Source organism: Falco cherrug, chromosome 11 (assembly GCF_023634085.1).
Source record: "Falco cherrug isolate bFalChe1 chromosome 11, bFalChe1.pri, whole genome shotgun sequence".
Classification (NCBI taxonomy): Eukaryota; Metazoa; Chordata; class Aves; order Falconiformes; family Falconidae; genus Falco; species Falco cherrug.
The window spans coordinates 24,020,907-24,046,095 of record NC_073707.1 but is presented as its reverse complement, the minus strand read 5'-3'; the positions used below and the strand labels follow the sequence as shown (position 1 = coordinate 24,046,095).

Genomic DNA, 25,189 nt, shown 5'->3' with positions numbered 1-25,189 from the left:
AGACCTTAATCCATTGCCATTGACTGTTCATATAGCTTTTATCAGTTCACATTTCTAACACAAGGATTTATTTGTAACAAAATGGAAAATTTCTGAATATTCTGTAAATTAAAATTCTGGGTTACAGGAACAACCTACCATTAGTAATCCTTTGTGCATCTCTAAGTTCAATTAAATCACACTGCAGCAAAACATTTCAAGTGCACAAATTCTGACAGCAACTTCTGCAAGAGATTTTATTCTGAAATAAACAAAACCATCGCTACTTGAAAAATCAATCTCAGTGGAAACGTACAGCAAAAAAAACCTGACAGCTAATTTCCAGAAGTGAGGGAAAATTAAAACTGGTAAAATTATTTGTCTGCTTTCATTCCTAAGGGAAGACAGCGTCCAAGGAACACATCTGGTTTCACTGACTGGATGAAGCAAGCAGCACAGACTTAGTGGACAGAGAACCTCATGCTGTGAGTTTTAATGTTTTGCTACAGATTCAGCGTAGCAAAGTATGTCTAGAAATGTAGCAATCTCACATGGAAAGAAAAAAAAATAAATTACAAGCTGCAGCATCCATTCAGGTCTCAGTTCATGTTCCTACATGTAGATTCAATTTTTAGGTAATACAAGTCCTGAAACTTACCTGCAGTGAAACCCATCACAACTGTCTGGATTGCTGCCTCCTGAAAGTGATCTGCAGATTGCGGTCTGTCAGATATCGGGTGATGATACATAAACAGCTGCTTAAAACCCTCCGATGTATAAATGCAAGCAACCAAGGAAAGAACAAAACGGAGAAAAACGAAAACAAACATTCAAAGTTCAGCTTAAGTTTTATTTGGCAGTAAATAAAAATCACTGTGACAATATTCTGTAAGATGATCACAGGAGTGTAATCTTTTGTTAGGTGGCCATTGGATTACAAGGAAAATTGAAAAATATTACTGTATGCTTTTAACATATACACCATCCATAGCCATTACTTTTTTACAATTTTTGTCTGCATTGCAGGCAAAGCTGCACAGTTACAGAATCAGATCAGAGAATTCCCCGTGACATTGTATATTGATTCAGAATAAGCATACGGATCCATTTGCACAGATGTAACTACAAGTTAGGGTTCACTGCAGCATCTGTCTTTGCTCCTTTCTGCAGTATAAACCATACTGTCATTTTAAATGAGTATATCGAAAGTTCATAGGGCAAGCAGAACTTCATCTTAACTAAAAGGTAAAAAGATTTTGCAAGTTTGCAACAATTAAAAGGTAGTTTTTCTTTCCCTTTTCCTGTTTCTCCTAGGTGCTTTTTAAACAAGTTAAAATAATTTACGGCAAATGATCAAGTATGCTGCATCTGAGAAATATTTTCTTTTGTGTATCAAAAAACCTACCAATTTTCTCTTCTGCAACACTGCAGATACAAAAAACCTAACTATTCTTAGTAATATTTCAGGTTGTTACAAAGACTGTGGTAGCCAGTAAGTAATATACTAGAATATGAACGATATGGGAAATGTAATAAGGATTTTGAAGTATTTTATTTTGGCACACTTTCTAGGTATTAAATAAGCTTATCATCATAAGCTCTCTGTGCTGCTACTTCATGTTTAAAGATCAAATGATATTTTTGGAAAGCAGTTAGGTTCCAGCGTTGATTAGTGTAGCAAATGCTAATATGTTAATATGTATTTGAAAAATGCTTTGTATCAGATATTTCAAGACACATTAAAATAATTTTTGAAATGCAAATTATTCACTACTTAATGAGGTAAATGAGCAAAAATGACGGAGAGGGATACAGGGCTAAGAAACATTCCTGAATTCCCTATTCAGGGAAAAACATAAGCCACAAACAGAATTTTGCCAGAGAAATGCTCTCATAAAACCAGTGTCACCTTTCCGATTTCCTTCAAACCAATGCTCTCAAAGGCAGCTGTGAATGAAAAAGTAGGCAGAAGAACCCTAGCTCGTTATAACGTACAGTCCTTGTTGCTATGCTCTCCCATCCTTTTTCCATCCCAATGGCATGGAAAAAAAGTTCCACTTCTTTTTCCATTCCATTTCACAACCACCAAACAACAATCACATAGGTCCACGAGTTGCATGTATACTATTACAGTATAGTGATATCCAAATTTCAGTAATGTCAGCATAGTTTACAGTGGAACTATGCAGGAATTGCAGAGGAAACCAATTCCCCAATCTATTATACAAAACAGTTCGCTGAAAACACGAAGAAATCTCCTGAGAGAAAATCAGCAAAGCAGAAAAAATAAAATGCACCTTTCCTTGAATTTTATTTTGACTCGGCCTCTTCATCCACGAATTCAACTAGCGGAGCGTGTCTGTTGGCCTGGGCACCTTCTTGGAAATTAACCTTTTTTATCACTCCTGCCTTTGGAGCCCTTATGGTATGCTGCACAGAAAAAGATCCATAGTGAACCAGCAGAGTACCTTCCCCACCCCCCACCAGCAAACGCTAATATTACTCTTTGGTGCAATTAGAACAGAACACAATTACTTCCTCTGACATGTAGATTTATTTGAAACCTTCTTATTAAAATGTTATCGTAGTCCTTTTTTAAGTTTTATTTTCTCATCGTTATTTATTCTGGTAAGAATACTGGGGACAAAAATGCTATATAATGTTACATTTTGAAGTATGAACAGTTGAATGTTATTTTACTTCACTAATACTTTTTGTTACTGTAATAAACACCAGGCAGAAATAAAAATTTTTAGTCCAAAATGTTAATCATATAGTAGATTTGTTCCCTTAAGAGGAATCAGCAGATTTACTAAATGTAATTTTGCTTGCTGGCCAGGAGGCATCTTTATTGAGCAGCTATTTTGCAAAATCCATATGAAATACAAATGCAGCTACTAGTGCCAGTAAAGGAACAGCATGTTTATATAGCAATCCCCACATTGGTCTACTTGTTACTGTATCAGGTTAGTTTGCCATTGAAGTTTTGCTTCTTTGTAGTTTTCTACATAAGATTAGTCTAATATCTAATACCAGATACTAAATCCTCACATCTAAGCAAGGATTCATTTTAAGCATAATTTGCTTTTTAAATTTTAGATTTTGTATTTCAATAGCACTGCAAAAAAAGAGAACAGCTCAGATAACAGCAGTCTTGAGATACCAGCTAATTGCAAATAATTTTGGGTGTCAATTTTCCTTAGTGCAGTTGTATTTAATGTAATTTTAGTGTCACTTATAAAAAGGGCATGATAAGGGAAAGGCAAATTTTCTCAACAATGTTAATTCTGCTACCGCAAACTGAAGTTTAAAATAATAGCCAAACCAAACCAGTTCAGGCCACAAAAACTATAATTCAAGCAATCTGAGCCATCATCAAGCAATATGACAAGATATAATGGGCAAAATGCTAGTCCACTGAATGCCGTGTGGGCAATTACAAAGAATCTTTAGCATACTCTTGGTAAAACTTCCAAGTAAATACTAAAAACGATTATAAACAAAGTAAAATCCTGGGCATAGTTACAAAGTCACCATTAGCTGAATTTCTGAATTAAGTAACTGCAGACAGTACAGATGCTTATATCGCAAACAGTGTGAACAAGAGACACACCTAGACAGTCTTCTGCTAGAAAAGTGAAAGGAGGAGAGAGAAGGATTGACAAAGCTAACCAAATTAATGTTAAAACAGCTGCAGAATAGCACGGATTATATAATCATAATTTGTTAATAAAGTAACAGCATATATAATCCTCTAAAATCTAGTCAGAAATAACACTTGTTTTGCAGCATATGAAGTGATACTGACATCTGCAAGCTACACTGCACCAGACTTTAATAATGCAACCAAAACCAATTAAATTCTGGCCAGATGCTTATTTTCTCAGTAATGAAAACCTTTTATATGTCACTTACCTCCATTTTCATAGCTATCATAACCATTAGAGGGTCTCCAATCTGAACCTTATCCCCTGCTTTCACGAACACCTACAATTCAAGAGAAAATTGACAAATTAATCATGCACGTCTGTACCATTAAAGATCATTAGCTGGATCTTGGCTAGCACAATCCACTCAGTGATTGTCGTTTACAAAACAGCCTCATAATTTCTTTGTTATTGTTGAATTGGGTGTCTGGGTTCTCTAGATAATACTCAAGGAAAGTTAGGGGCTACAGAAGAGAGAGAGGTTCAGGAGCAGCTAACAGGACAACCAGGAAGCCATCTGCGTATCAAAGAAACACAAGAGACAATGTACCCTTTCTGGGCTTAAAAGCTTCTATTTTGCTAAAGTGCAGAACTTCTTCTGGAGCCAGTCCCTGAAGTTTTTAAAACAAAATCCAGAAAGAAGACTGCAGGAGCCACCTAGTTTTTTCTGCAGTAACTGATTTAGGGTATTCACTCAGTATGCAAGAGATCCACATTCAACGTACTCCACCCTCTGAAAGGTTCATGACTTTTTATTGCTAGCAGAATCCGTCTGTTAAATGCTCCTGGAAATCTCTTCTATCAAAACTTTGTCACTGTACAGAGGAATACACAACACTTGCTGAGCTAAAGAAAAAAAAAATACAACCAGAAGCAGCAAAACACACAGCTTAACAAAATAGGCATTTCTGAGTATTTCTTTTCTTGCAAGTGCATCTTGCATCTCTCTCTCTTGGTTAAATGAAACCGACCAAACAGCTTGTAACATTTCAGGGAACTTCAACTTAAAAAGTAATTAAGATGAAGAAAAAATTATTTAAGCAGTAGTTAAATACTCAGATCTTCCATAGCTCTAGAAGACTAGAAGCCTGAAAAACGTGGGTGGATGCTGAAAACTCAGAGTAAACAGGGCGTTTTTCAACTGGGAGAAGTCACAGAGCACTGGCATTTCTGGCCCTGATTCTTTCCTGGCAGTACAGAAGCAAGCACCATTTCTGGAAGAGTGGACTTGGATATATATTGGAGAATTAATTTCCTACCTGTATTATTATAATTACCTTTTCAACTGTGCCTGTCATGGGTGCTACAGCACCACTCTGCATTCCCACTGAACTCACTGCAGATAAGTACTTGGGTACAGGAAGGCCGACCTGAGCACTACCTTCCTGCAGAAATAAAATCAATGACATGCGAGTTAACAAAATAATGCCACTAGTGCACATGCTGACACACAAGAAAAGAACAGATCCAGCTTTAGGCAAACCAGTCAGCTGTTTAGGGTGGCAGACTACTGGGGTCAGGGCAGCAAAAGGACTGTCAGCATGCTTATTACTTTTCCAGTGTCCTTAAAAAAGTCCTCTGATTCACCTAACTGTATTTTATCTTCTAAAAGTAATTATTTTTCTCACTCACTGACCATAAGCAACTAACTTACAATTATAGCTAAAAATTCAACAAGTATCAAAACAAGCAGCACAGAATGGTTTGGGTTGGAAGGGAACTTAAAGACCATCCAGTTCCAGCCCCCCCGCCATGGGCAGGGACACCTTCCACTAGACCAGGTTGCTCAAAGCCCCGTCCAAACGGCCTTGAACGCTGCCAGGGATGGGGCAGCCACAGCTGCTCTGGGCAGCCTGTGCCAGTGCCTCACCACCCTCACAGTAAAGAGCTTGAAATTATGATTCTCTCTCATATTCTCTTGCCATTTCTATTGTTCAATTACATGGATGAAACTCTGAAATATTATACTTGTGATAAGAAAGAAAGGAACTTTACCGGAAAGAAGAGATAAATGGTGTTGTCCAAAATGACCAATCTGGACTTACACACTGTTCCATTCACTGAAGACCTCAAGTAAACTGTATCATCTTCATTCACGATCTCTCCAGAAATCAGGAATGTTTTATCTTGAATCTGAAAGTTAAATGCTTTTATAAGGACAAAGGCTAACCTTTCATCAACAATAAACCAGAAGTTAGTATTTGTAGAATACACTCATAACCTGGGATTCTTCACAGATAATTCTGGAACTTAGAAAAAAAAAAAAGCAAAAAACCTTTTTAAATCTTATGTATCCTTAACTTTTCAGTTAACAGACTGTATTCTGTATCCAATGCAATCAGCCCAGAAGATTAGCTAATATGCTCTCCCAGGACAATTGTTTATTATAAACTATGCAATAGCACTCAGCAAAGTACAAAGGTATACTATTTCTCAGGAAAAAGGCAAAGAAAAAAAATCAGAATATTCAGTTTAGTGATGCTATTAGAATCCAGTATTTTTAATTTGTCCTAGCATCTTCTTCAAACTGAAAAATCCATACTATTCAGCTGGCATAATAAGATTCCAGAGTGCTTTCCAAAAGACAGGTATCTTCCTCAGTCTTGGAAGCTTATAATACAAAAACTACAATATAGTCAGTAAACCTATAAAGGAGTGGAGGAGAACAGTGATGGAAACAGTGTCAATTAGACACCAAAACTGCAAAAGACCAAATGGAAGGGTCCTTTATTTGTAGGTAGCCCTTTCATCTTCATCAATGGAAACTGCACCTCTGCCACACCTTCAGAATACAAAGACAGTAAGAATATGAATATAAGTGCATTACATTTAACTGGTATTTTTAGTTCTAAGTCTATCACCGAGCAAATAATCAGAGACTTGCTGGTCTTTCAGGATGTTGCAAGTAAAGATAAAATTTAGTTTTCATTTACATAGTTGCATACTATTTTTCTGCTGAATGAAGACCTTATAACATGCATTGAAAGGATACTATTGATCCAATTCCTCGGGGGAAAAAAATTGTTTGCTTCATCAGTATCCAGAGCAGGGGCACAAATTAGGGCAACACCCTGGGCAGCACTGTCAGTGCTTGTCAGTTCCACGGCCCAACAACCTGCTCTAGTTGATTGGCCTCAGGACAGGTTTTGCAGCACTCCAGAGGCACTGTCCTTCTCATAACCAGTTCCTGATTCTGCTTCTCCATCCCTTATCTCCAGCTTCTCTCCATTCCCATCTCAACCCCCATTCTTCCTTCTTCCCCGAGAGTCTACATTCCCCAACAGTTGCACTTCCCCTCCCCAAAAGGCTTCTATGGTCCTTCCAGCCTCTTTTTATTTTTTGCTGGTATTACTTATACGAGATAAACCTAAAGTATAAAAGCTCTCCTGCATTACATATGTAATCAATACACTCAAAATAACCTGGGTACTACTTGAGGGATGAGGGCTATCTCAGTATTCATATCAGCAGAAATAAGGGTTTGAGTTACCCAACATGTCATTATACACATGAAAGCACAACAATTTTCTCACTATTTTTTTTAGTACGTTCATCTCTACACAGTCTAAGCAGCCCATAAATACTGACTTATTCTCATAATTCCCCTTCTCTGAATATTGGAAATAACAAGCTGGCCCACAGAGAGACTGCATTCTTGGGCATGCAATCATCCTGGGTGCCAAATTTGAGAAAAACCCCATTTGACTCCAGGTGATGCACTTCGCAAAATACAACCCTCATAAGCCACACAACTGGAAACAATCACATATGCACACCCAAAAATACCTAATGTTAAAGGCATCTTTAGTTGTGTCCTATAGGACCTCTATAGCAGAGACAGAGAAAGAAGCCAATTCTATGGGGCATCATTCAGTTTTTTAACCAAATTTACTGCTTCCATCATTTCTCATTTCATTTGGTAATCACTTTCCAATTTCCATCTTCAAAATAAAAAAAGTGTTATCTTACAGATAATGCTCTAGAAAGCTTTTATTTATCCCACAGGAGATCCATCTCATGCACAGAATAAAGCAGAAGTCCTGTGGAAAGAAAGTCTTTTTAAATGCAGATTTAAATCTAATTTCTGATGTTTTAGAAAGACAAATTTAAGGAAAGGGAAAATAAAGATCTTTAAATACTGGGAAAACAAATGCTTTTGTTAGCCTTATTTTCAGAAACATTTTAGTAGCTCTTCCATGCCAATCCAGCATCTAGCACAGATAATTTCAGGCCAAAATAATAGTCTACAACAGCTACAAGCAAACCAGAAGTAGAATCCCGTATCAGTAATTACCAAGCAACTTCAGTAACAGTTAATACTAAGAAAAGTCTACAAGAAACTGAGTCTTCTTTTATCTAAAAAAATTGGACTTGTACCTGCATGTTGTATGACCCTCCTTGATTGTAACTTACAGCTATATCCACAACTGTTCAATAAAACAAAATACATACATGTGAGTAGATTTAATTATAGGATCTAGAAACAATGACATAAAAACAATATTTAGTCTAGCATTCTTGACAAAAAGACACCTACTAATACTAAGAAAAGAACAAGTATTTTCAGATTAGCTCAGTACACACTGCAGATTTCATACTGAATTCTAGAAAATTTTCTTCAAAGATGAACACCTGAAATTATGCCCTGAAATACAGATTTCGGTGCTGAGGACAAAAATGAAGTAAAAAAACTCAATGGCAGTCAGCTCTTTTTAAAATCTCAACCTTACTCATTTAAATTATGAACATTAATAGTGCCATTTGAATTTGGTTTATATCTCCTCAAGATCTAACAGTGCGGATTAAGCATGCAATTCTGTGAACTCTCAGCTTAAATTTCATAAAACTCATACTGCTTCTATTTGCCATTTCTTAGCCTGAATCTTCAAGCACCAGTTAAAATAATGTTATCCATAAAGTACGTCCTCTCCCTCCACGCACTTCTTTATCAACTTACCGTTTTCCCCATCCAGCAGAGACAGTTTTCTAGTATAACATATATTTATTCTTCTACCAGTACTGGATGCAAATGGTGAGAATTTATCTAGAACACAAAATACACAGAAACGTTACTTTCATTCTACTTTGGCAAAACACAGTACTTAGAACTTACACCATAAAATCACTGTCCTATTATTACTACCATCATACATCTATAATTATATCGCACATAAAAGATTGGGGAGCCACTGTAATAGTGACAATCCCTCCTCAAGCTTCAACACCGAATAAACATGCCGTGTAACCTACTGAAAACCTGGCAGTACCAACAGCACTTACTAAGAGTCTTAACTGTTCTCAATGAACACATCCTTGAACAGGACAAGAAAGGATGAGAATTCAAGTGCAACACAGCACAGATGGACCTTTAGGTGAAGGTTTCAACTCTAAGAGTAGTCAAATGTGGCAGCAAATTGCTGGGGAAGACTGAAGGTTTTTCTTTCCCTTGGTGTTTTTGAGAATGGATCACATATACAGCTCTCAGATGCTGCCCGATTAGTTTATCATCTCTTGAAGCAAGGGACTAGTGTATGGAAACCTTTCCAATCCCACTCTCCAATGTTTCCAGGATAGTTAAGTGGAGAAGGAAAGAAAATTAATGAGGTTGTTGGCAGCATGTATTAGATTTATATGAAGTTTTTGTTAACAGTAATCACATGCCCCAGTGGTATAGCCATTAACAGTGTTGAACTCAAGAACGCTCACCTCCCGGAGTCCTGTTCATTCCGTTAAACCCCACTGCCTCTCCCAACCCTAGCAGAGTCAATTTTATCTCTGAAGACCTTGGGCCAACTGTAGGATTAATAGTCGCACATACTCCCCTGTTCATGCTTGTAAAGGGCAGAGTACACAGTGACACCAATTACAAACGCCAAGGTCATTCAGATAGTGCCTGTCTGCAGTGCTGTGGGAAGCAGCCTGTACATTACAGTGGTGATATATTCAGTATCTGTCCCTTAACAAAAGTTACAGTCTGCTCTGCGTGTAAATATCTGACTGAGAGATGCCAGAATGCAGAACCCTGAACAGGCACAAAGCAAAAAGGGAGCACACAAGCTAAATAATTGCACATGAGCTCGCAGCACCGTCTCATCCAGTCACAAATAAAACAACACAAAAGAACGATCCTTACCATCTGACTGATCTCTAAAAGCATCTGTTTGCATCTTCTCTTTCAGTATGAGTCCTAGAGCCGCCTGACACATAACTTCAGGCGGGGTTGCCTTTTTGGTTGGAAATAGTTCATCGTGGTGTTGAGGAATGAAATTAGTGTGCACGTTTCCAGCCTCAAATTGTGGGTGTCCTGACAGGCTCAGTAAGAAATCAATATTAGTGCTTAATCCTACTATCTGTAAAGAAAAAGAAGCATATTGCCAAATTGAAATGAAGTTATGAATGAATATACAGCTTTCTGCTCAATTTATGCATAGATGAATCTTTCTTCAGCCAGCACCAAAACGTTTATCAATAAAATGTAATTAATTCAACTGGTCTGGTTTATTACATATGAAAACACTGCTTTTAAAAAGAAAAGAATAAAAACACAACACAAAAACAAGAGTGGCTTTCTCAAAAGCACTGTTTTCAAAATGCTACCTTTGTCCACTGTGAAGTCAAAGGATGTTTTCCAGCAATAGTAATGGGAAGTAATTTAGGAAAAAAAAAATACTGTTTTGGAAAATCATGCTCGTGAGTATCTAAAAAAACATTCCTAATATGAAAAATGCCTCTTATTAAAAATGAGTTACAATAGTTTCAGATATTTCACATTTGATATTTTAATAGTAACAAAAGGGAACAATGACTTCTATAAATTTATTAAATACTATCCATTTCCTGTACTGCAAAATACCTAAGCAAAAACCATGAACATAGAAATAATTATTTTAGAGGAATCAGTGAAACTGGTAACTATATTGTACTGTCAACTGTCAACTGTCAACATTTATTGACAGAACTACTAAGAAAGTTCTGAAAAAAATTAAGGGAATTCTTTTATCTCTTTCACTTGCAATAATCTTCATTTTTAGCTAAAACAATAGCGGGCCAAACATTTGCAGTACCTCAATCACCTTTATGTTGCTGATTTAAAAGTGTAAATTAATTCTGCACAAATAATATCAGTCTCACCTCAAGTTAAACCTTCTGAATTCCACTTCTGAAAATAGATAAGTGTAGGTTTTATAGGGGGAAAAGGGACCAGTTTTTAAAAAGAACTGACAATATTAGAAATCCTCCGTATTTCTTTATCACCCATATAGTCTAAAATATAGTTGTTAGAAATTACAAGCAAACATTGTCTGACACAAATTCCACCTACAAATTCCTTCGGTTTTGAGAAAGCTCACATTAAAATTGACGATGTTGTTTAGCCTTACTCTTCTACAAAGTCCCAGCTGCATCATCCAGCTGAAGATACCACAAACTTAAGAAAAATCTATGTGTAAAGCTGGACTTCCCACATACTGACTCCACCAATGAAAACAATTTGCAAATTAGGAAAAAATGCAGCTTCTGCAAACAAATAATGAATCTGAAATGGTAGTGGCAATGCAGGCTTCTTCTTGAAAGCCACTTTTGGTTTATTGTAGTATTTTACCCATATTTTGTTAGCTCAAGATGTTCATAAAGTTAGCTCCAGATCTGAAATCATACCAAGTTCTTTTTACTTACATTGTATCGATGCAAACTGTATCGCAACTTTCTCAGTGCTGCTTGACGGTCCTCGGCCCACACAACGAGCTTTGCAATCATTGGATCATAATGAACAGAAACCTCATCACCTAAAATATATTTTAAAAATCCTGTAACACTAAACCAAGCATTTCTGAAAGTTGGTAATGCATAGTACTGCACACCATATGGATTCAACTCTGACACAATTGACGGCCACATTTCTTTATGTCCTTTAAGAACCTTTGATGACGTGACCTGGCATTTCAATTCCAAGGACAACTTCAGTACAGACTATTGCAGAGGTAACATTACTCAACTTCAATTTTCTTTGTTGCAATCAGAACAAAGGATTGACAAATTGCGATGAGAATATAATCAGCATCATCCAATGGACAATAATTTGGATACAGGTAAATAAAGAGGTAAATAAAATATTCAGTAATTGACCAAAAGTACGTAGACAATCACAAGGAAGAATAATGCTGTAGAGATTAGTCTTTGTAACAACACCCTGTCAGACAAACTTGTTTAGGCCAGGGAGGGAAATGCTTATAAAGAAGAGCTTCTGATGTTAAATATTTCTCATCAGACCATTGCCTTCAGTTTTACCTTGTCTGACTCCAGTTTCTATCCTGGTGAAACTATCAGGTGGTGGGGTGGATAAGTGCAACAACGGCCCAGCCCCTGGCATAAAGTTATTATTAGGGTCTTCAGCATATATTCTAGCTTCAAACGCATGGCCCCGGAGTAGAATCTCCTCCTGCATTAAGGGAAGCTTCTCTCCTGCTGCAACCTGAAAACAGTATTTTTTTTAATTCAGGATCAATATTCTGGATTGCCAATGTATGAATTATTAAATATTTTTCTTCTAAACATGAACAACTAGAAAGCACATTAAAAAAAAAGCACAAGGACAAAAAAGTGGTAGGTCATAAAAGGCTAATTCTGAATTTAGTCCTTCCTTTTCTCTGGGAGTAACCAGTCAAAGGATTTTGAATTATTACTGTGTAAACTGACCTCCCAGTATTCCACGCAGCTGAAACATAACCGAAAAACAATCTAATATTTTTCTGCTGGTTATGTCAAAAAATAATTAAATGTTTAAATTAAAGCCTGGTCAACTAAGACAAGATTTTATTAGAGAATAATTGCTCCAAAAGCAGATGATAAAATGGATTAGCGACATATGCTGTTGATTCTTCTGCATACTGTGGGACCTGCACACTTACGGAAATATTTCTTAAAGGGGATTTCTAACAATTTAAGAATGTTTACTGGGGAAGGAAAAATTGTTTTATTACTCAAAGGAATTCACATGGGAAAATACAAGTTCCTATCAAAAAAATTTGTAGTAACATTTCATCTTCTTTTGAAATGTCAGGGATTTTCCATACTCTGCCTTCTGCCACCGAACTCTGGGCTTCAGCAGAGACAGCACAATAGAACTTAGTCTTCAAAGTACTACTATACAGATTCACAAACATAATCTCTCCAAGAACTGACTCATTAAGCCACATGTGAAGACCACCACACTTTTCCACTCTATCTCTTTCTCTTTCTTCCAGTATGGTTTGTTCCCTGCTCCAACTCAGCACTCAATTTCCATTCCCAGATGAGGAACCCAAAAGTTCATCCTTTTCGCATCAGCATTTGCCATTTCAGTTGTTCTTCTGGTTACACTAAACACTCCCCTACCCTATCTTTACTCAAGCTAAATGTGTGCTGCTATCCTCACTTTTGGATTTATCTAACCTAAATCATTTTTCATTGCAGTTCCCTAAGGTCCAAAACTTTTTGTTATCATTTGAAGATGTGATTAATCTCTCTGCAAATTGGGTGTGTGAGGAAATAACCTGTTTCCAGTCCACACAGCTAGACCTTTACTTTAGAATGTCACTACACTGGTAGAACATCAGACGTGTTTTTGTGATGAATCTCCAACAGCCTGATCTGAGAATGACTTTTGGGCCAGAGATACATTTGAACTAGAGTTTTAAAAAATTTTCAGCGTGGCAAGCGAAAGATCAGGACCCTACTCCCGCCACTTTCCACATTCTCTATAATCTCTCTAAATATACTTTAAAAATATTTTTTCTCTACACAACTGAAAGATGAGTTTGTTGGAATTCAAAGCATCTCCACAATGCTCTATAATCAAGTAAAATAATGTAAGATGTTTCTTTGGAGCAAAGGAAATTCTACCCTATTAGCTGAATAGGATCTGAAAACCTATCTGGTCTTTCATAGGCAACGCCAAAGAGTACTATTCACCCGAGAAGAGGAACTCTACATGTAGATTCAATTAACACTTACCCTTAGCTGCCACTCTACCAAGTCTGTTCCAGTGATCATCTCAGTAACAGGGTGCTCTACTTGCAGTCGGGTATTCATCTCCATGAAGTAAAAATTGTGTCGTGAGTCCATAATGAATTCCACTGTTCCTGAAGTATTTAATAAAAGGGCACTTCACCAAAACAAGATGTTTTCAGAATGGACACCTAAGACAATCAATTTATGCCTGGACAAAACTACTATTTCTAAATCAGATACACTGAATTTCATTAAATTCCACACAAGTGATCTTAAAACAGTCACACAACTGAGGTCTGAAAACAGAACGGTTGTTTCCTTGCACATGTATACATCCTGTGCTGTTTAGTAGCCATTCTCCTCACAGCAAGAGCTGCATTTTGTTAGAGCTGTAAGAAGTGCATCAAGATGCTTTTCAGTATTGCATATACGTATTAAGGCACGTAATTATTTTTGAAAAATAAGTATCCCAAGAAAGCAGTGAGAAAAACTCACAAATTATTTTAGCAGCTTGTTTTTCATCTTGGAAATAGTGTGGACTTTGTACAGACAGTGAGTGGTACTTTTCTTTTAAAGGCTTTACTATTATTTATATGCTGAAAGAGAAATTATTTTTCCCTTGCTCTGCTCAAATTTACTAACATTCACAAGGCTCACTTTCCAACAACAACCTAGTTGATAGAATTACCTGCTCTGACACCTTTTCTTTCTGTTCCTCAGCTGACACTGGTCTTAAGCTCAGACCAGGTATGCCGATTTGAATTTGTAATTACATCAAAGTCAACTATGTGATTACTTGCTTAAACCTCAAAAAATCTGGGGGATGTGTGTCATACTCTAAAACAATCAGATCCATTTGCTTTGAGACTTAAAGTCTTATTAAGTTAAAAGCATACCTCTAAGCAGCCATAACTCCACACTTACCAGCTCCCACGTAATTCACTGCTTTAGCTGCTTTGACAGCAGCTTCTCCAAGTCTCTTTCGAACTTCAGAATTAATTCCTGGCTGTAAATAACAGTAATACAAAACCCTATAAATTATTGTGAATTTTGGTGATATTAAACATACTGTGAATTCATATTTTACCGTATTTAGCAACGATAGTGAAATCCTTATTGATGTTACACTTGAAATCTATATAATTATTCCCTGAGAATCATTTTCCTAAAGAAAGTAATTTTTTCAGTTGGAACATTTTCTGCAGCAAAATTAAAACAGGTATTGAGAATTACAAATAAATCACCACCTGCTGAATAAATTTGATGGGGGTTAGCATTTACTCTAAAAATACGTCTGTTCATAAAAAATATTACAAGAACTTTCTGCTCACCCCAGGCGCCTCTTCAATGATCTTCTGATGTCTCCTTTGCACACTGCAGTCTCTTTCAAACAAATGCACTGCGTTGCCATGCTGGTCACCAAACACTTGCACTTCAACATGCCTGTTCCATAATAATACATGTTTCAAGGTATTTCAATAAAACTCCAATCCTGCGACTGACTTCACCAAACAGAGTTTGAATGTGTACACAGTCCTGTATGCTTCAGTAGGACTTCTTATAGATTTAAGTGTCTTCCCTTAAACAGCCAAAAATGCAGAGATGAGACTGTTGTTATGCAGGATTTCAACTCTTTCAGACTTCCGCAATCTCCTAAACAAACTAGCAGCCTAAATGCCAGCTACTGCAGTGAAACCTCGTAGGTCATAGCACAAACAAGATACTTATGTAAAGGCTGCTACCTCTATATTAGTTATTTTATCCACTTCACTATTATTCTGTAGCAACTCACAAGAGGCAGCAGCCCTGGCTCAGGAATAACATTGTTTATTTCAACACACTATTTCAAAGGACAACTATTAGGTGGCAGAACTCCATTCCATGTATAAAACTAACAAAAATCTCTCACTATTCTAATAATCCTCTGATGCTGGCAAAAAAAATTCCCCAGGAATTTAATGAGATTTTTCTCATGCCCATCTGACAGCGTAAGTAGGCCACCAGTTTCTTTAGAAAAAATGCTTTCTTTATAGTGATGCTTCAAGAAAAACAGATGTAAAGTACAAGAGCATCAAATAGACCTCTGTGAGAAGTTCTTTATAAAAAAATCAATCAGCTCAGTTTCACATGTCAGACATGAGCTAAAGACTATGGCTTCTGTTCTAATATCAAAATAGGAAAAGATTAAATAACTAGTTTAGGACACCTGAGGGCAGCAAACACACCATGTCAGCTCGATTCAGGTCTGTAGTTTAAGAACTATAAAGCGATTACTTTTTTTTCTAGATGCCAATTAAGTTTAGAAAGCTCACTCAAGGAGGAATATCAATATTATTAAATGCCACTGTCGTGTCTCCCAAACAGCAGTATTTTAATTCTTACCATTCAAAACAAAGTCACTACAAGAAATTCAATACATTATAAACAATCCTGACTAAAGATCTGTCATAGTGCAAATAAAACATACAAGACCCATTTTCATCCTACTACTAAAACAATTATGTTTATTTAACAGTAGAATAAACATTACAGTGTTTATATTACAACATCTATTTCTCACCTTGGATTATCCACAAATTTCTCAATCAGCATTGCATCATCATTGAAAGACTTCTTTGCTTCTCTCCTAGCTGATTCTAGTTGGTCCAGAAACTCCTTTTCTGAGTGAGCAATTCTCATGCCCTAAAACACAGGAAGAAAGCACATCTAAACGTCTTAAAATATGGTAGACAATAAAAACTCTTGTTGCACAAAAACAGCAAGAAATGAGCTTAACGATAAAAATTTTCCCTTCTTTCTTAAAACTTTAGCAAAATGGTGTATCAACTTCCAGTAAGATAGTTCTACCATGTCCCAGAAGTGCCAGAAGAAGTGTAAAAAAATAGGTATAACTCCACTGGTAAAGATGAGTAGGAAATTCAATTTTATTCTTAAAACATCATAGAAATTTTCCAAGGTTGGCAGAGAAAACTTGATTCCACTACAGAAAAAATACAGTTATTTTGGAAATAATTAGAATTCTCTATCATCGTTTTTATAGAAATTTATTTCAGAGTAAAATCAGATTTAGACAGTGAATTCACCATACATTAAAAAGTGTCTAGACACCAAATACTTAAGTAGTATTTCTAATCACTTCTTATGCAACATTTAAAACTGTTAGCAAAAACAGTCACAGAAACTATCACAGAGTAATTTCACACAAACAAATCCAGAGGACAACCTTTCTGCTTACGTGAATTACTGGAGGCCCATTGAAATAAACAAAACTCTTCTAATTATACCAGCTACTTACCTTGTGCCTGACTGCACCACAAAAGGAACTGAGATTTCATAGTGCTAGATTGGACATTAATAATAAATTTTACTGAAAAGTAGTTTGCCAGTTTCTTTGTTTTCAGATTTCTTTTAGAATACTCTATGACAGATACCGAGACATGCTAACTTTACACCATGTGAGGAACAGATTAGCTCCTTTACCTTTCCTCCACCTCCGCGAACAGCTTTAATCATTACTGGATATCCTATTCTCTTGGCATGATCCTTTAGACACTCATCGGATTGATCTTCTCCATGATAACCTTCAACAACAGGAACGCCAGCAGCAGACATTATAGCTTTGGAAGTGCTTTGACAGAACAGTTTTATGTTTAGAATGATGGTAATATTTTTCTCTTACTTTAAGCTCCAAACTTGTATATGTTCCCAATGTTAATTGTCCTCATAAAAGTAGTTCCTGTGACCTCAACAGGACTACTTACATAAATGGGTTACATACAATTGGATTGTAATTAACCAAATGCTTCAAACAGGGATTTCTTTTTTTCTCTCCAAGCCCTCCACATAAAAGCAGTAATTAGTTGCAGGCTTACTGTTCTTTCCTATCTTTTGACCCACATCATAGAGGCTAAAACCTAACATTTTCAAATTATAACGCCATATCCTGCCAAAACTATATTTAAAGTTGTACAAAGAAAAAACTCTTCATAAGGGATGGATTCACAGCACACACAAAACACTCACACATACAAATGTAATTTCAAATATGCATGCAAAACTAGTTACATTACAGAAGCAGTTTACTCTCACATTAGGAAGTGATTAAAAAAATTCTCTTAAATTAATATTACACAGTTCACGTATTAGTAACAACCGTATTTCCATATTCTTGATTCATACTTCATACCCTGGAAACATTCCTTTGATTTAAGTAACCAAGAATAAGATCCTCTTTAATGAACAAAACTTATCACCCCATTTTACATGATCCATGACAACACCTGATGATAAGGTGTTTCTTTTTCACCGTTCAAGACATTCAATCTGACTGCTAAACCCTCACCTATGTAAGACTGCAATGCCCCAATTCTGGAAAACTAAAATCAGTTCAGTATTTAATTACCAAAATCCTGGTAAGTGAACAATCTTGATTGTTTCTATGTCTATAGGAATCCCACATCTATAAACCAGGAGCTCATTCCTTTGAGGAAAACCATAGAAATAAAACACAATGAAAATGGACAGAATAAATAATTATGGGGCAACCGGTCATTTGTAAACTAATTTAACCCTGCCAAACTGTAAATTGCATAACCAAGTAACAAATCAGAAATAGATACCTCTTAATACCCATATCTCTGATAGCAGATGAAGGCGGACCTATGAAGATGATTCCCTCTTGCTTGCACAACTCTGCAAACTCTGTGTTTTCTGAGAGGAAACCATAACCTGGATGAATAGCCTAAAATAGAATAATGTTACCAGCCTATTTTTATATCAGTTTAGCTTAGAAAACCCTGAAACTTCAATAGAATGCTAAGGAAACACAAAATGGAAACACCATGGGCAAAAATAAAGAACTAAAGAGCACAGAAGTAACAGAAGATTTAAGGTCATGATCTATCTACCTGTGCTGCTGAGACCCTGGCCACCTGTATTATTTTCTCCATTGCCAAGTAACTTTGCTGTGAGGGTGCCGGACCAATGCAAAATGCTTCATCTGCCTGTTACAGGAAAAAATAGACTGTTTATTAGATAATAAAAAGCAAATTTAACTGAATTTCTGAGCTAATTATATTGCTTATCAGACTGCTAGCATGCAACAGTTTAAGTCGCTGCCTCTCTTCATGGAAAGACTCAAGGTGAAACAAATTCTCACTTTCTTCCCAAAATCGAGTCCATTCTCCAACCCCCTGTGGCTACTCTGGAGTCAGAGCACCAAACTTTAATGCACTTCCCCTGAAGTTGTCAGGTGCTGAGACAGAGACTAGGCAAACTTTTCATCGATTTAAAGGAAACTTGGAAGCAGCTCTACGGAAGTGAAAACGAACTGCATTAGCACACAAATCTACTTTCACATTAAACTTATTAATGAGAAATAGTTATGAATGAACATCAATCACAAACTTAATGAATATACCTCACCATTGCTACATGCATGGAATTTCTGTCTGCTTCACTATAAACTGCTACAGACTTCACACCCATTTTCTTTGCTGTTCGCATCACTCTGCAGGCAATTTCTCCTCGGTTTGCAATAAGAATCTTTTCTATGTTGTGACATCCTATTTAAAAAGATGAAGAACAGCAAACAATTTTTAAAAGAAATATATCCTTTAAAAAATTCCTGGAAATAAAACAATTTTAAAATTCAGGTTTCTTTTTCACCATTTGTAGTGTTTATACATTTCTTCCAATAATGAAAAAACCACATGCTTCACCCAAAAGCATTTCCATGCTAGTCTTGGAATTTTTCCTTATAAATGAAACTTACTTCTGCATAAGGACTTAAGTCTTTTCTTCCTTTTAGAATCCAAGAAATATATTCTAACCCTAAAATACCACTTAAACATAAAACTTGATGCTTATCTGTTTACTGTGTACGTTCTGGATCAACTAGAAAACAATTAACACCTGTCCCTGCCCCCTTGCCCCCCAAAACTGACTCACCTTTCTTTGAAGGGCACTACTCCCCACTGATACACAGCCACAAAGAAATAACAAGATATGAATTTTTTGTTGGTTTTCTTCTTTAAACAGTGACTTACAAGCATCTATTAAGTGTCACAAGAGCACTTACAACATGGTAGAAACACAGGACCAGCACAGCCAGAGACCTCACAAGCAGAGCTAAATAGCTTAAAACTAACTAATAATATATGTATCTCTGAGTTCTAGAACATGTATTTTTAGACAACATGACAACAGGATCAGTTTAAATAATGTTGCTAAATACTTTACTTTTCCTCATATATTGTTTGAATACCATTATGCCTAAAAAGCAATTCTCACAGACTTCGCAACAGAAAAGGACTCAGAGGAAAACATCAGAAAAATGAATAGTTTTCATTCAGTTGACTATAACTAAATATGACAGATAACATTATTCAAAATGTTGTTTACACATTAAAAGATGACTTCTGTTAGGTCACCTACAGACTACTGTTTTCGTAAACTGTGTAAGTATTGAATATTTATCTAAAAACCCCACAGTTTTTCAGCAACCGCTGGTCTAAAACTAACTGTAAACCCATCCACATTACAAAAGCAATTAAACCTAGTAACTAAAGAAGTTAAATTCCATACCTGTTGTTGAGGCCCATTTCACAAATCTTTGTAATTCGTTCCACTGCCTGTACAATCACAAACGCACAGAAATGTTACAAAAGTATAAAAAGAAGGGGCAAATGAGCTACTTTTATTTTCAGGTGAGAAGACGACAGCACTAAAACCAGCTCTGAAGCTGTGGATACAACTATTTCCACAGAACATACTCAAGAACAACACGGAAGGTTACACAGGCTTCACCAGATCAAGCATTTTCATTTGTGTTTTCATTTAGACGCGACAGAAATTATCCCCTTGCTTTTTTTAGCAGCATTGAAATATAACATTATAATAATCAACATATCCTATTAAAAAAAAAAAAGGCAAATAAAAGCCAAACACAAGACAACACTCTTAGTGGACAGAACAGCCAGCGGCTGGCATTTATTGCGGAGAAGGCAATTGGTGGTATTTGGGGAAAGGAGACATTAACAACCACCAAAAAAGAGAAGTTTAAAAAGGAGATAGGAATTGCTTATAGAGAGAAAAGGGGCAACAGAAAAGAACACGAAAGGCAGCAAGAAAGAAGAGCTACGAAGAATTCCAGCAATGAAAAGTTAAACCTCAAAGGACTTAACGCTGAAGAGATGGGATAGCGAAGGCTCAGCGGCTGGGAGGAACGGTAAAAGCAGACTCCAGGGCTGTTTCAATTAACATACAGATCAACTCTGGAATCCTGGATCGAGTCCAGCAATTCTTAAACGGTACCAGACAAAAATACAGCACCAAAAGGCAGTATCAGTAACCGGGGGGCAACCGGTGCAGCCCCCCCAGCTGCCGGCAGCTGCGGGCACCGACCCCTGCCACGGGCTCCGCACCAGCTGCTTAAAGCCAAGGGGTGGGGGTGGGTTGTTTGTTTTCTTTCTACAGAGGAGCCCGGGGTACGAGTATATCCCGCCCCGAGCAGCGGGGCCGGCCGGGCCCAGCTCCCCCGCTCCTCCCGCGGCGCAGGGCCCTCTCCCCTCCCGCCTCGGGCAGCCCGGCTCCGGGAAGCCGCTCCCGCCAGGCCCGACAGCCGCCGCCGGCTCCCTCCCGGCCGCGACCTCCGCTGCTCCTCAGCCCCCGCCGTTACCGGCCGCCGCCGCAGAGCGCGGGGAAGGGGCGGGGAGCGCAGCGGCAGCGCCCGCCGGGGCCGCATCCCGCATCCCGCCCCGCACTCACTGACGCCGCAGCGCCCGGAGGCAGCGACAGCCCCGCACGGCCGCCAGCACCAGCGCCATGTTGGCGAGCGCGGGGCCCGGCGGGACGGGGGGTGTGCGCGGCAGCGCGGCCGCCAGTGGCTGCCCGGCGGGGGCGGGCTGAGGCGGGCTCAGGCGGGCCGCGGCCGGGCGGAGCCGCCGGGAGCCGAGCCGAGGCGGGGCGGGAGGGCACCGGGAGGGATGTGCGAGGCGCGGGGTGCTGCTCGGTGCCGAGCGCTCTGGCGAAGGGGTGCAGGGGCTGTGAGGTGGGAGCGCAGCCGGGCCCACCGGCGGGGCTTGGGCAGCGGGAAGCTGGGCAGTAAAACAGCGGGTGAAGTAAACCTCACAGAGACGTGGGGCGCTGCGGGCCGCAGCAGGCTCCTGCCTTGCTTCACCGTGTGCCTTCGGGCGCGGCGCCGGGGGCTGCAACCGGGCAGCGGCACGAAGCGTGCGGGCGGCTGCGAGGGGCGCGGGGCGCTCCGGCACCGCAACGGCCGGGCCCGGGCCCGGCGGCCAGCCCGACACCGCGGCGTGAGCGGGGGCGGCGAGGGAGCGCCGGGCACCCCCCTCCCGGGAGCCGGCCGCGGGCACGGCCCTGCCGCCGCCTCAGCCCGCCAGGCTTGGCGGCCGCCGCGGTGCGGGGCCCGGTACGCCCGCCGGCCCTGCCCCGGCCCTGCCCCTGCCCCGGGGCCCGGCCGCTCCCGGCGCCGCGGAGGGGGGGGGGGGGAGGCCAGTCGCGCCGGTTTACCCAGCCCGGGCTACCAGTAACGTCCAGAGAAACCGTGGCGCTGGCAGGCGGCAATAAAGCACCTCCAAAGCAGGGTGCCACATGGCCGTGATACCAATATTACTCATATACAGAAATAAAACCCCCTCAATCAGTAGCAGTTAGTCAAAACACGGATTTCTAGCTTGTTTCCAAATTGCGGGGGGGGAGGGGCGGAGCGCGGCCCCCGACCCTCGCTGCCAGGGGTGGTGGCTCTCCCTCTAAAGAGGGGACTTTAAACTCAATTATTAACTGAAAATTCCCCTCGTTCCTAGTTCATCCACTTCGTTCAAGACGATGTGCTGACAGCGTAGAAACCGCCTTTTGAAACCCAAATTAAAAAAAAAAAAATAAAATCAGCATGTTTAATTTGTCCCTCAACAGAAGATGGCAGCGTTCTATACAGCTCGCCGCTGAGCGCTGGCAACACTCACAACACACAAACCAGAGGCGGCGGTTACACCCTGAGCAGCAGGAGTAGTGGTAGCTGCAAACTCATTGCAAATCTGCGCTTGATGCGGGCGTCCCACAAGTGTGGCTGCTGAGGCTTGCAAAGTCCAGTGGCATCGCCAGATCCCACACATGCGTATTTGAAAGTGCAAAGTAGTAAAACTGAAATGCAGAAAATAAGTTTTCTCATTGACACCAGTAATATGCTTAATGTGCGTGTACGTAGAGGCACTGTGATGAACCTAGTGATGCACTGGGTAGTAGAACATCATAATTTGTTTGAAATATTAATTCATTTTCCTTGAGGAGGTGGAAAAAAATGTCATTTTGTGGCAAAATGAATGAGGTTAAACATTGGCTGCACCTGTGAATCATATTATCCAGAAATTTCTGGGGTGTAGGAAAGCCCCAGCAAAGCTGAGGTTTAAGAGCAAGATCTGTGTCTGTAATCTGCACAGATCTCCTGAGTCAGACTGAACGCTTTCCTTTTTCCCAACAGCCATTTATTTTGTTTGCGCATGTGGGGAATGAATCCTACTCCTTTTTAAAACTCTGAAGAAAGAGTTAAGTAAGAAACTGGCCAGTTACATTATAATTTAATAAAATACTTGGTGCCTACCAACTCCATAGACAACAGGACCTGCAGAAAGAGGGAAATGCAGGTTTTGTGATGTTTTGTGGCTAGCTGGGAAAGGCCAGATGCTGATGGAAGCCCAGGAGTGTGAGCGTTGCTGTGGCTGACAAACTTCAGGTGTGCATACCCTGCATCACTGGCATGCAATGGCTGCAGCCACTGATGTGAGAAAGAAAGTGCAGTCTCCAAGTGTCTTGGCAGCTTACTAGCGAAGGTTTAACTGCATAGGAATCTTTCTCTCATCACTCCTCAAACTGACGCTTTAGAACAGTACTCCTTTTGTTGTTCTACACACTCTGATGTTAAAGCATTTCTTCAGTGAATCCCAAACTTCTTTGCTTTTGGGACAGTCGGTGGTGTGACTTACAGATGGGTTTTTTTGCCTTAAAAGGAACTTGGTTCGCCATTCCTCCATCTGCCATTCAACCTTGTCAAGAAAGAGAGACCTTGGAGACACCCAGCATCCTTCGAGGGTCTGCTTCAGAGCCGCCCCCACAGGAGATGAACATGCAGAAGGCCCCAAGTAAATCATAGTTCGTCAGCTGAAATGCATCTTCCAAGCGTGTATTTACCAGCCCGGCTTCCAAAACTAAGCCAGGAACCTTGTCCACTAAATAGGCGTATTGCTTAGGTGAACCTGGCACCCGATCTAACACGTTACCAGGCCAAGCAAGTGCGAAGAGCCAAACAAAGCAGCCCCGCTGCCCTGACAGCCCTGCTTTTCTGCTGCAAGGCCATCCAAGGGGCTTGTGAAGTTTTCACCTTGTGATCTTTAAATTCTCCATCATGTAGAGGTGTGCACCGATGCTAGAAATGGCGATAGCGAGTGTATCTGGTATTTTATCTCTGGGCGGCAGGTTCCTGAATCCACTGCCAGCAGCGAGGAGGTAGGTTTCTCTGCCCCATCTTTACCACGCCTTCTGCTTTCCTGCAATCCAGCAACCACCTTTGCTGCTTCTTTAGCAGTTTCAGAGTCTTGTCTCACTCACCACAGAGAAGTTAGCACCCCGCTCCCACAGCTGCCCACCCCGCTGCCGTGCACCTCCCAGCAGCAGTCTCAGAGCTATTGCAGAAGCCGGTACTCAGAATGGGGTCTGGCTGCAGTTATTAGCCAATCTAGATCCAGATCTAGACAGACTTGGTTTCAAGTTTCTCTGAAAAACCTTCAAAGATGAAGCTGAAGAATTTTTGAGTGCAAAATATTGAGATGTTTACCTCATACTGTTGTCCCATGGTTATGATATTTTAAGCTGGCTGTGGGTGTGACAAACAGCAAAGTCACAGAGAATCATAGTTTTGGGTTGGAGAAGGCCTTTAAAGATCATCTAGTCCAGCCCCCATCCTTTGGGGAATTCTTTAGACCAACACAGAAGCTGTTGAATTCTCAAGTTTTGTGTGTGGTGTTTTCTGAGCTATTTATTCCCTCTAGTTTCCATAACTACATGCTGAAAGGAGGCATTCTCCTCTTATCATAATTCCTAAGATTATTATCTGTTAAAGTTTAAACATGAAGTAACAAGCATCCATCACATCTGCTGTGAGTTATGGTCTGTGTTTATAGATTTAGTCATGTAAAGAAACACAGTGAATTCAGATACTTTGGAAATTGTGGGGAGATTAACAGAAAACCACATACTATTTTCAATACCCTTTTTGTATGTGTGTAATGCTGATGAAACACAGATAGACATGTCAGACAAGCTGCCTAAGCCACAGAAGAAATAATCACTAAAGTTATGTTAGGATATAAGTGTATCTGAACCTGTGGTGTGTGCTCAGAGCCTATAGGACTCTGCCTGTTTGTTAGATTGTACTTGTATTTTAAACAGTTTAGGTGAAACAGCACTTGAGAGGTAAAGTAATTGCATAGTAACGCACGCTA

The 25,189-nt window shown here is 39.5% G+C and overlaps 1 protein-coding gene across 1 annotated transcript; it reads right to left on the bottom strand.

The window, feature by feature from the left end:
• Positions 1-808: 808 nt before the first annotated feature.
• On the bottom strand, positions 809-21,550 carry MCCC1 (methylcrotonyl-CoA carboxylase subunit 1). Its single transcript, XM_055723689.1, has 19 exons — positions 21,441-21,550; positions 20,259-20,305; positions 19,098-19,237; positions 18,581-18,676; positions 18,293-18,414; positions 17,154-17,301; positions 16,234-16,355; positions 15,005-15,116; positions 14,598-14,679; positions 13,677-13,804; positions 11,973-12,156; positions 11,361-11,470; positions 9,820-10,036; positions 8,644-8,730; positions 8,064-8,113; positions 5,682-5,819; positions 4,964-5,071; positions 3,895-3,966; positions 809-2,409 (listed from the first exon to the last, which is right to left on the bottom strand). Exons 1-19 carry the CDS (start codon positions 21,497-21,499, stop codon positions 2,290-2,292), a joined length of 2,142 nt encoding a protein of 713 aa, XP_055579664.1. The 5' UTR covers positions 21,500-21,550; the 3' UTR covers positions 809-2,289.
• Between the last annotated feature and the right edge of the window lie 3,639 nt (positions 21,551-25,189).

Excerpts from the sequence above, each read along its gene's own strand:
- MCCC1 (XM_055723689.1), bottom strand. The coding sequence starts at position 21,499 with ATGGCGCTGGTGCTGGCGGCCGTGCGGGGCTGTCGCTGCCTCCGGGCG. Across the intron at positions 10,037-11,360 it reads ACAGTTTGCATCGATACAAT|ATAGTAGGATTAAGCACTAA; the intron begins GTAAGTAAAAAG and ends TTTTCTTTACAG. Across the intron at positions 5,820-8,063 it reads GAGGGTCATACAACATGCAG|ATTCAAGATAAAACATTCCT; the intron begins GTACAAGTCCAA and ends TTTAACTTTCAG.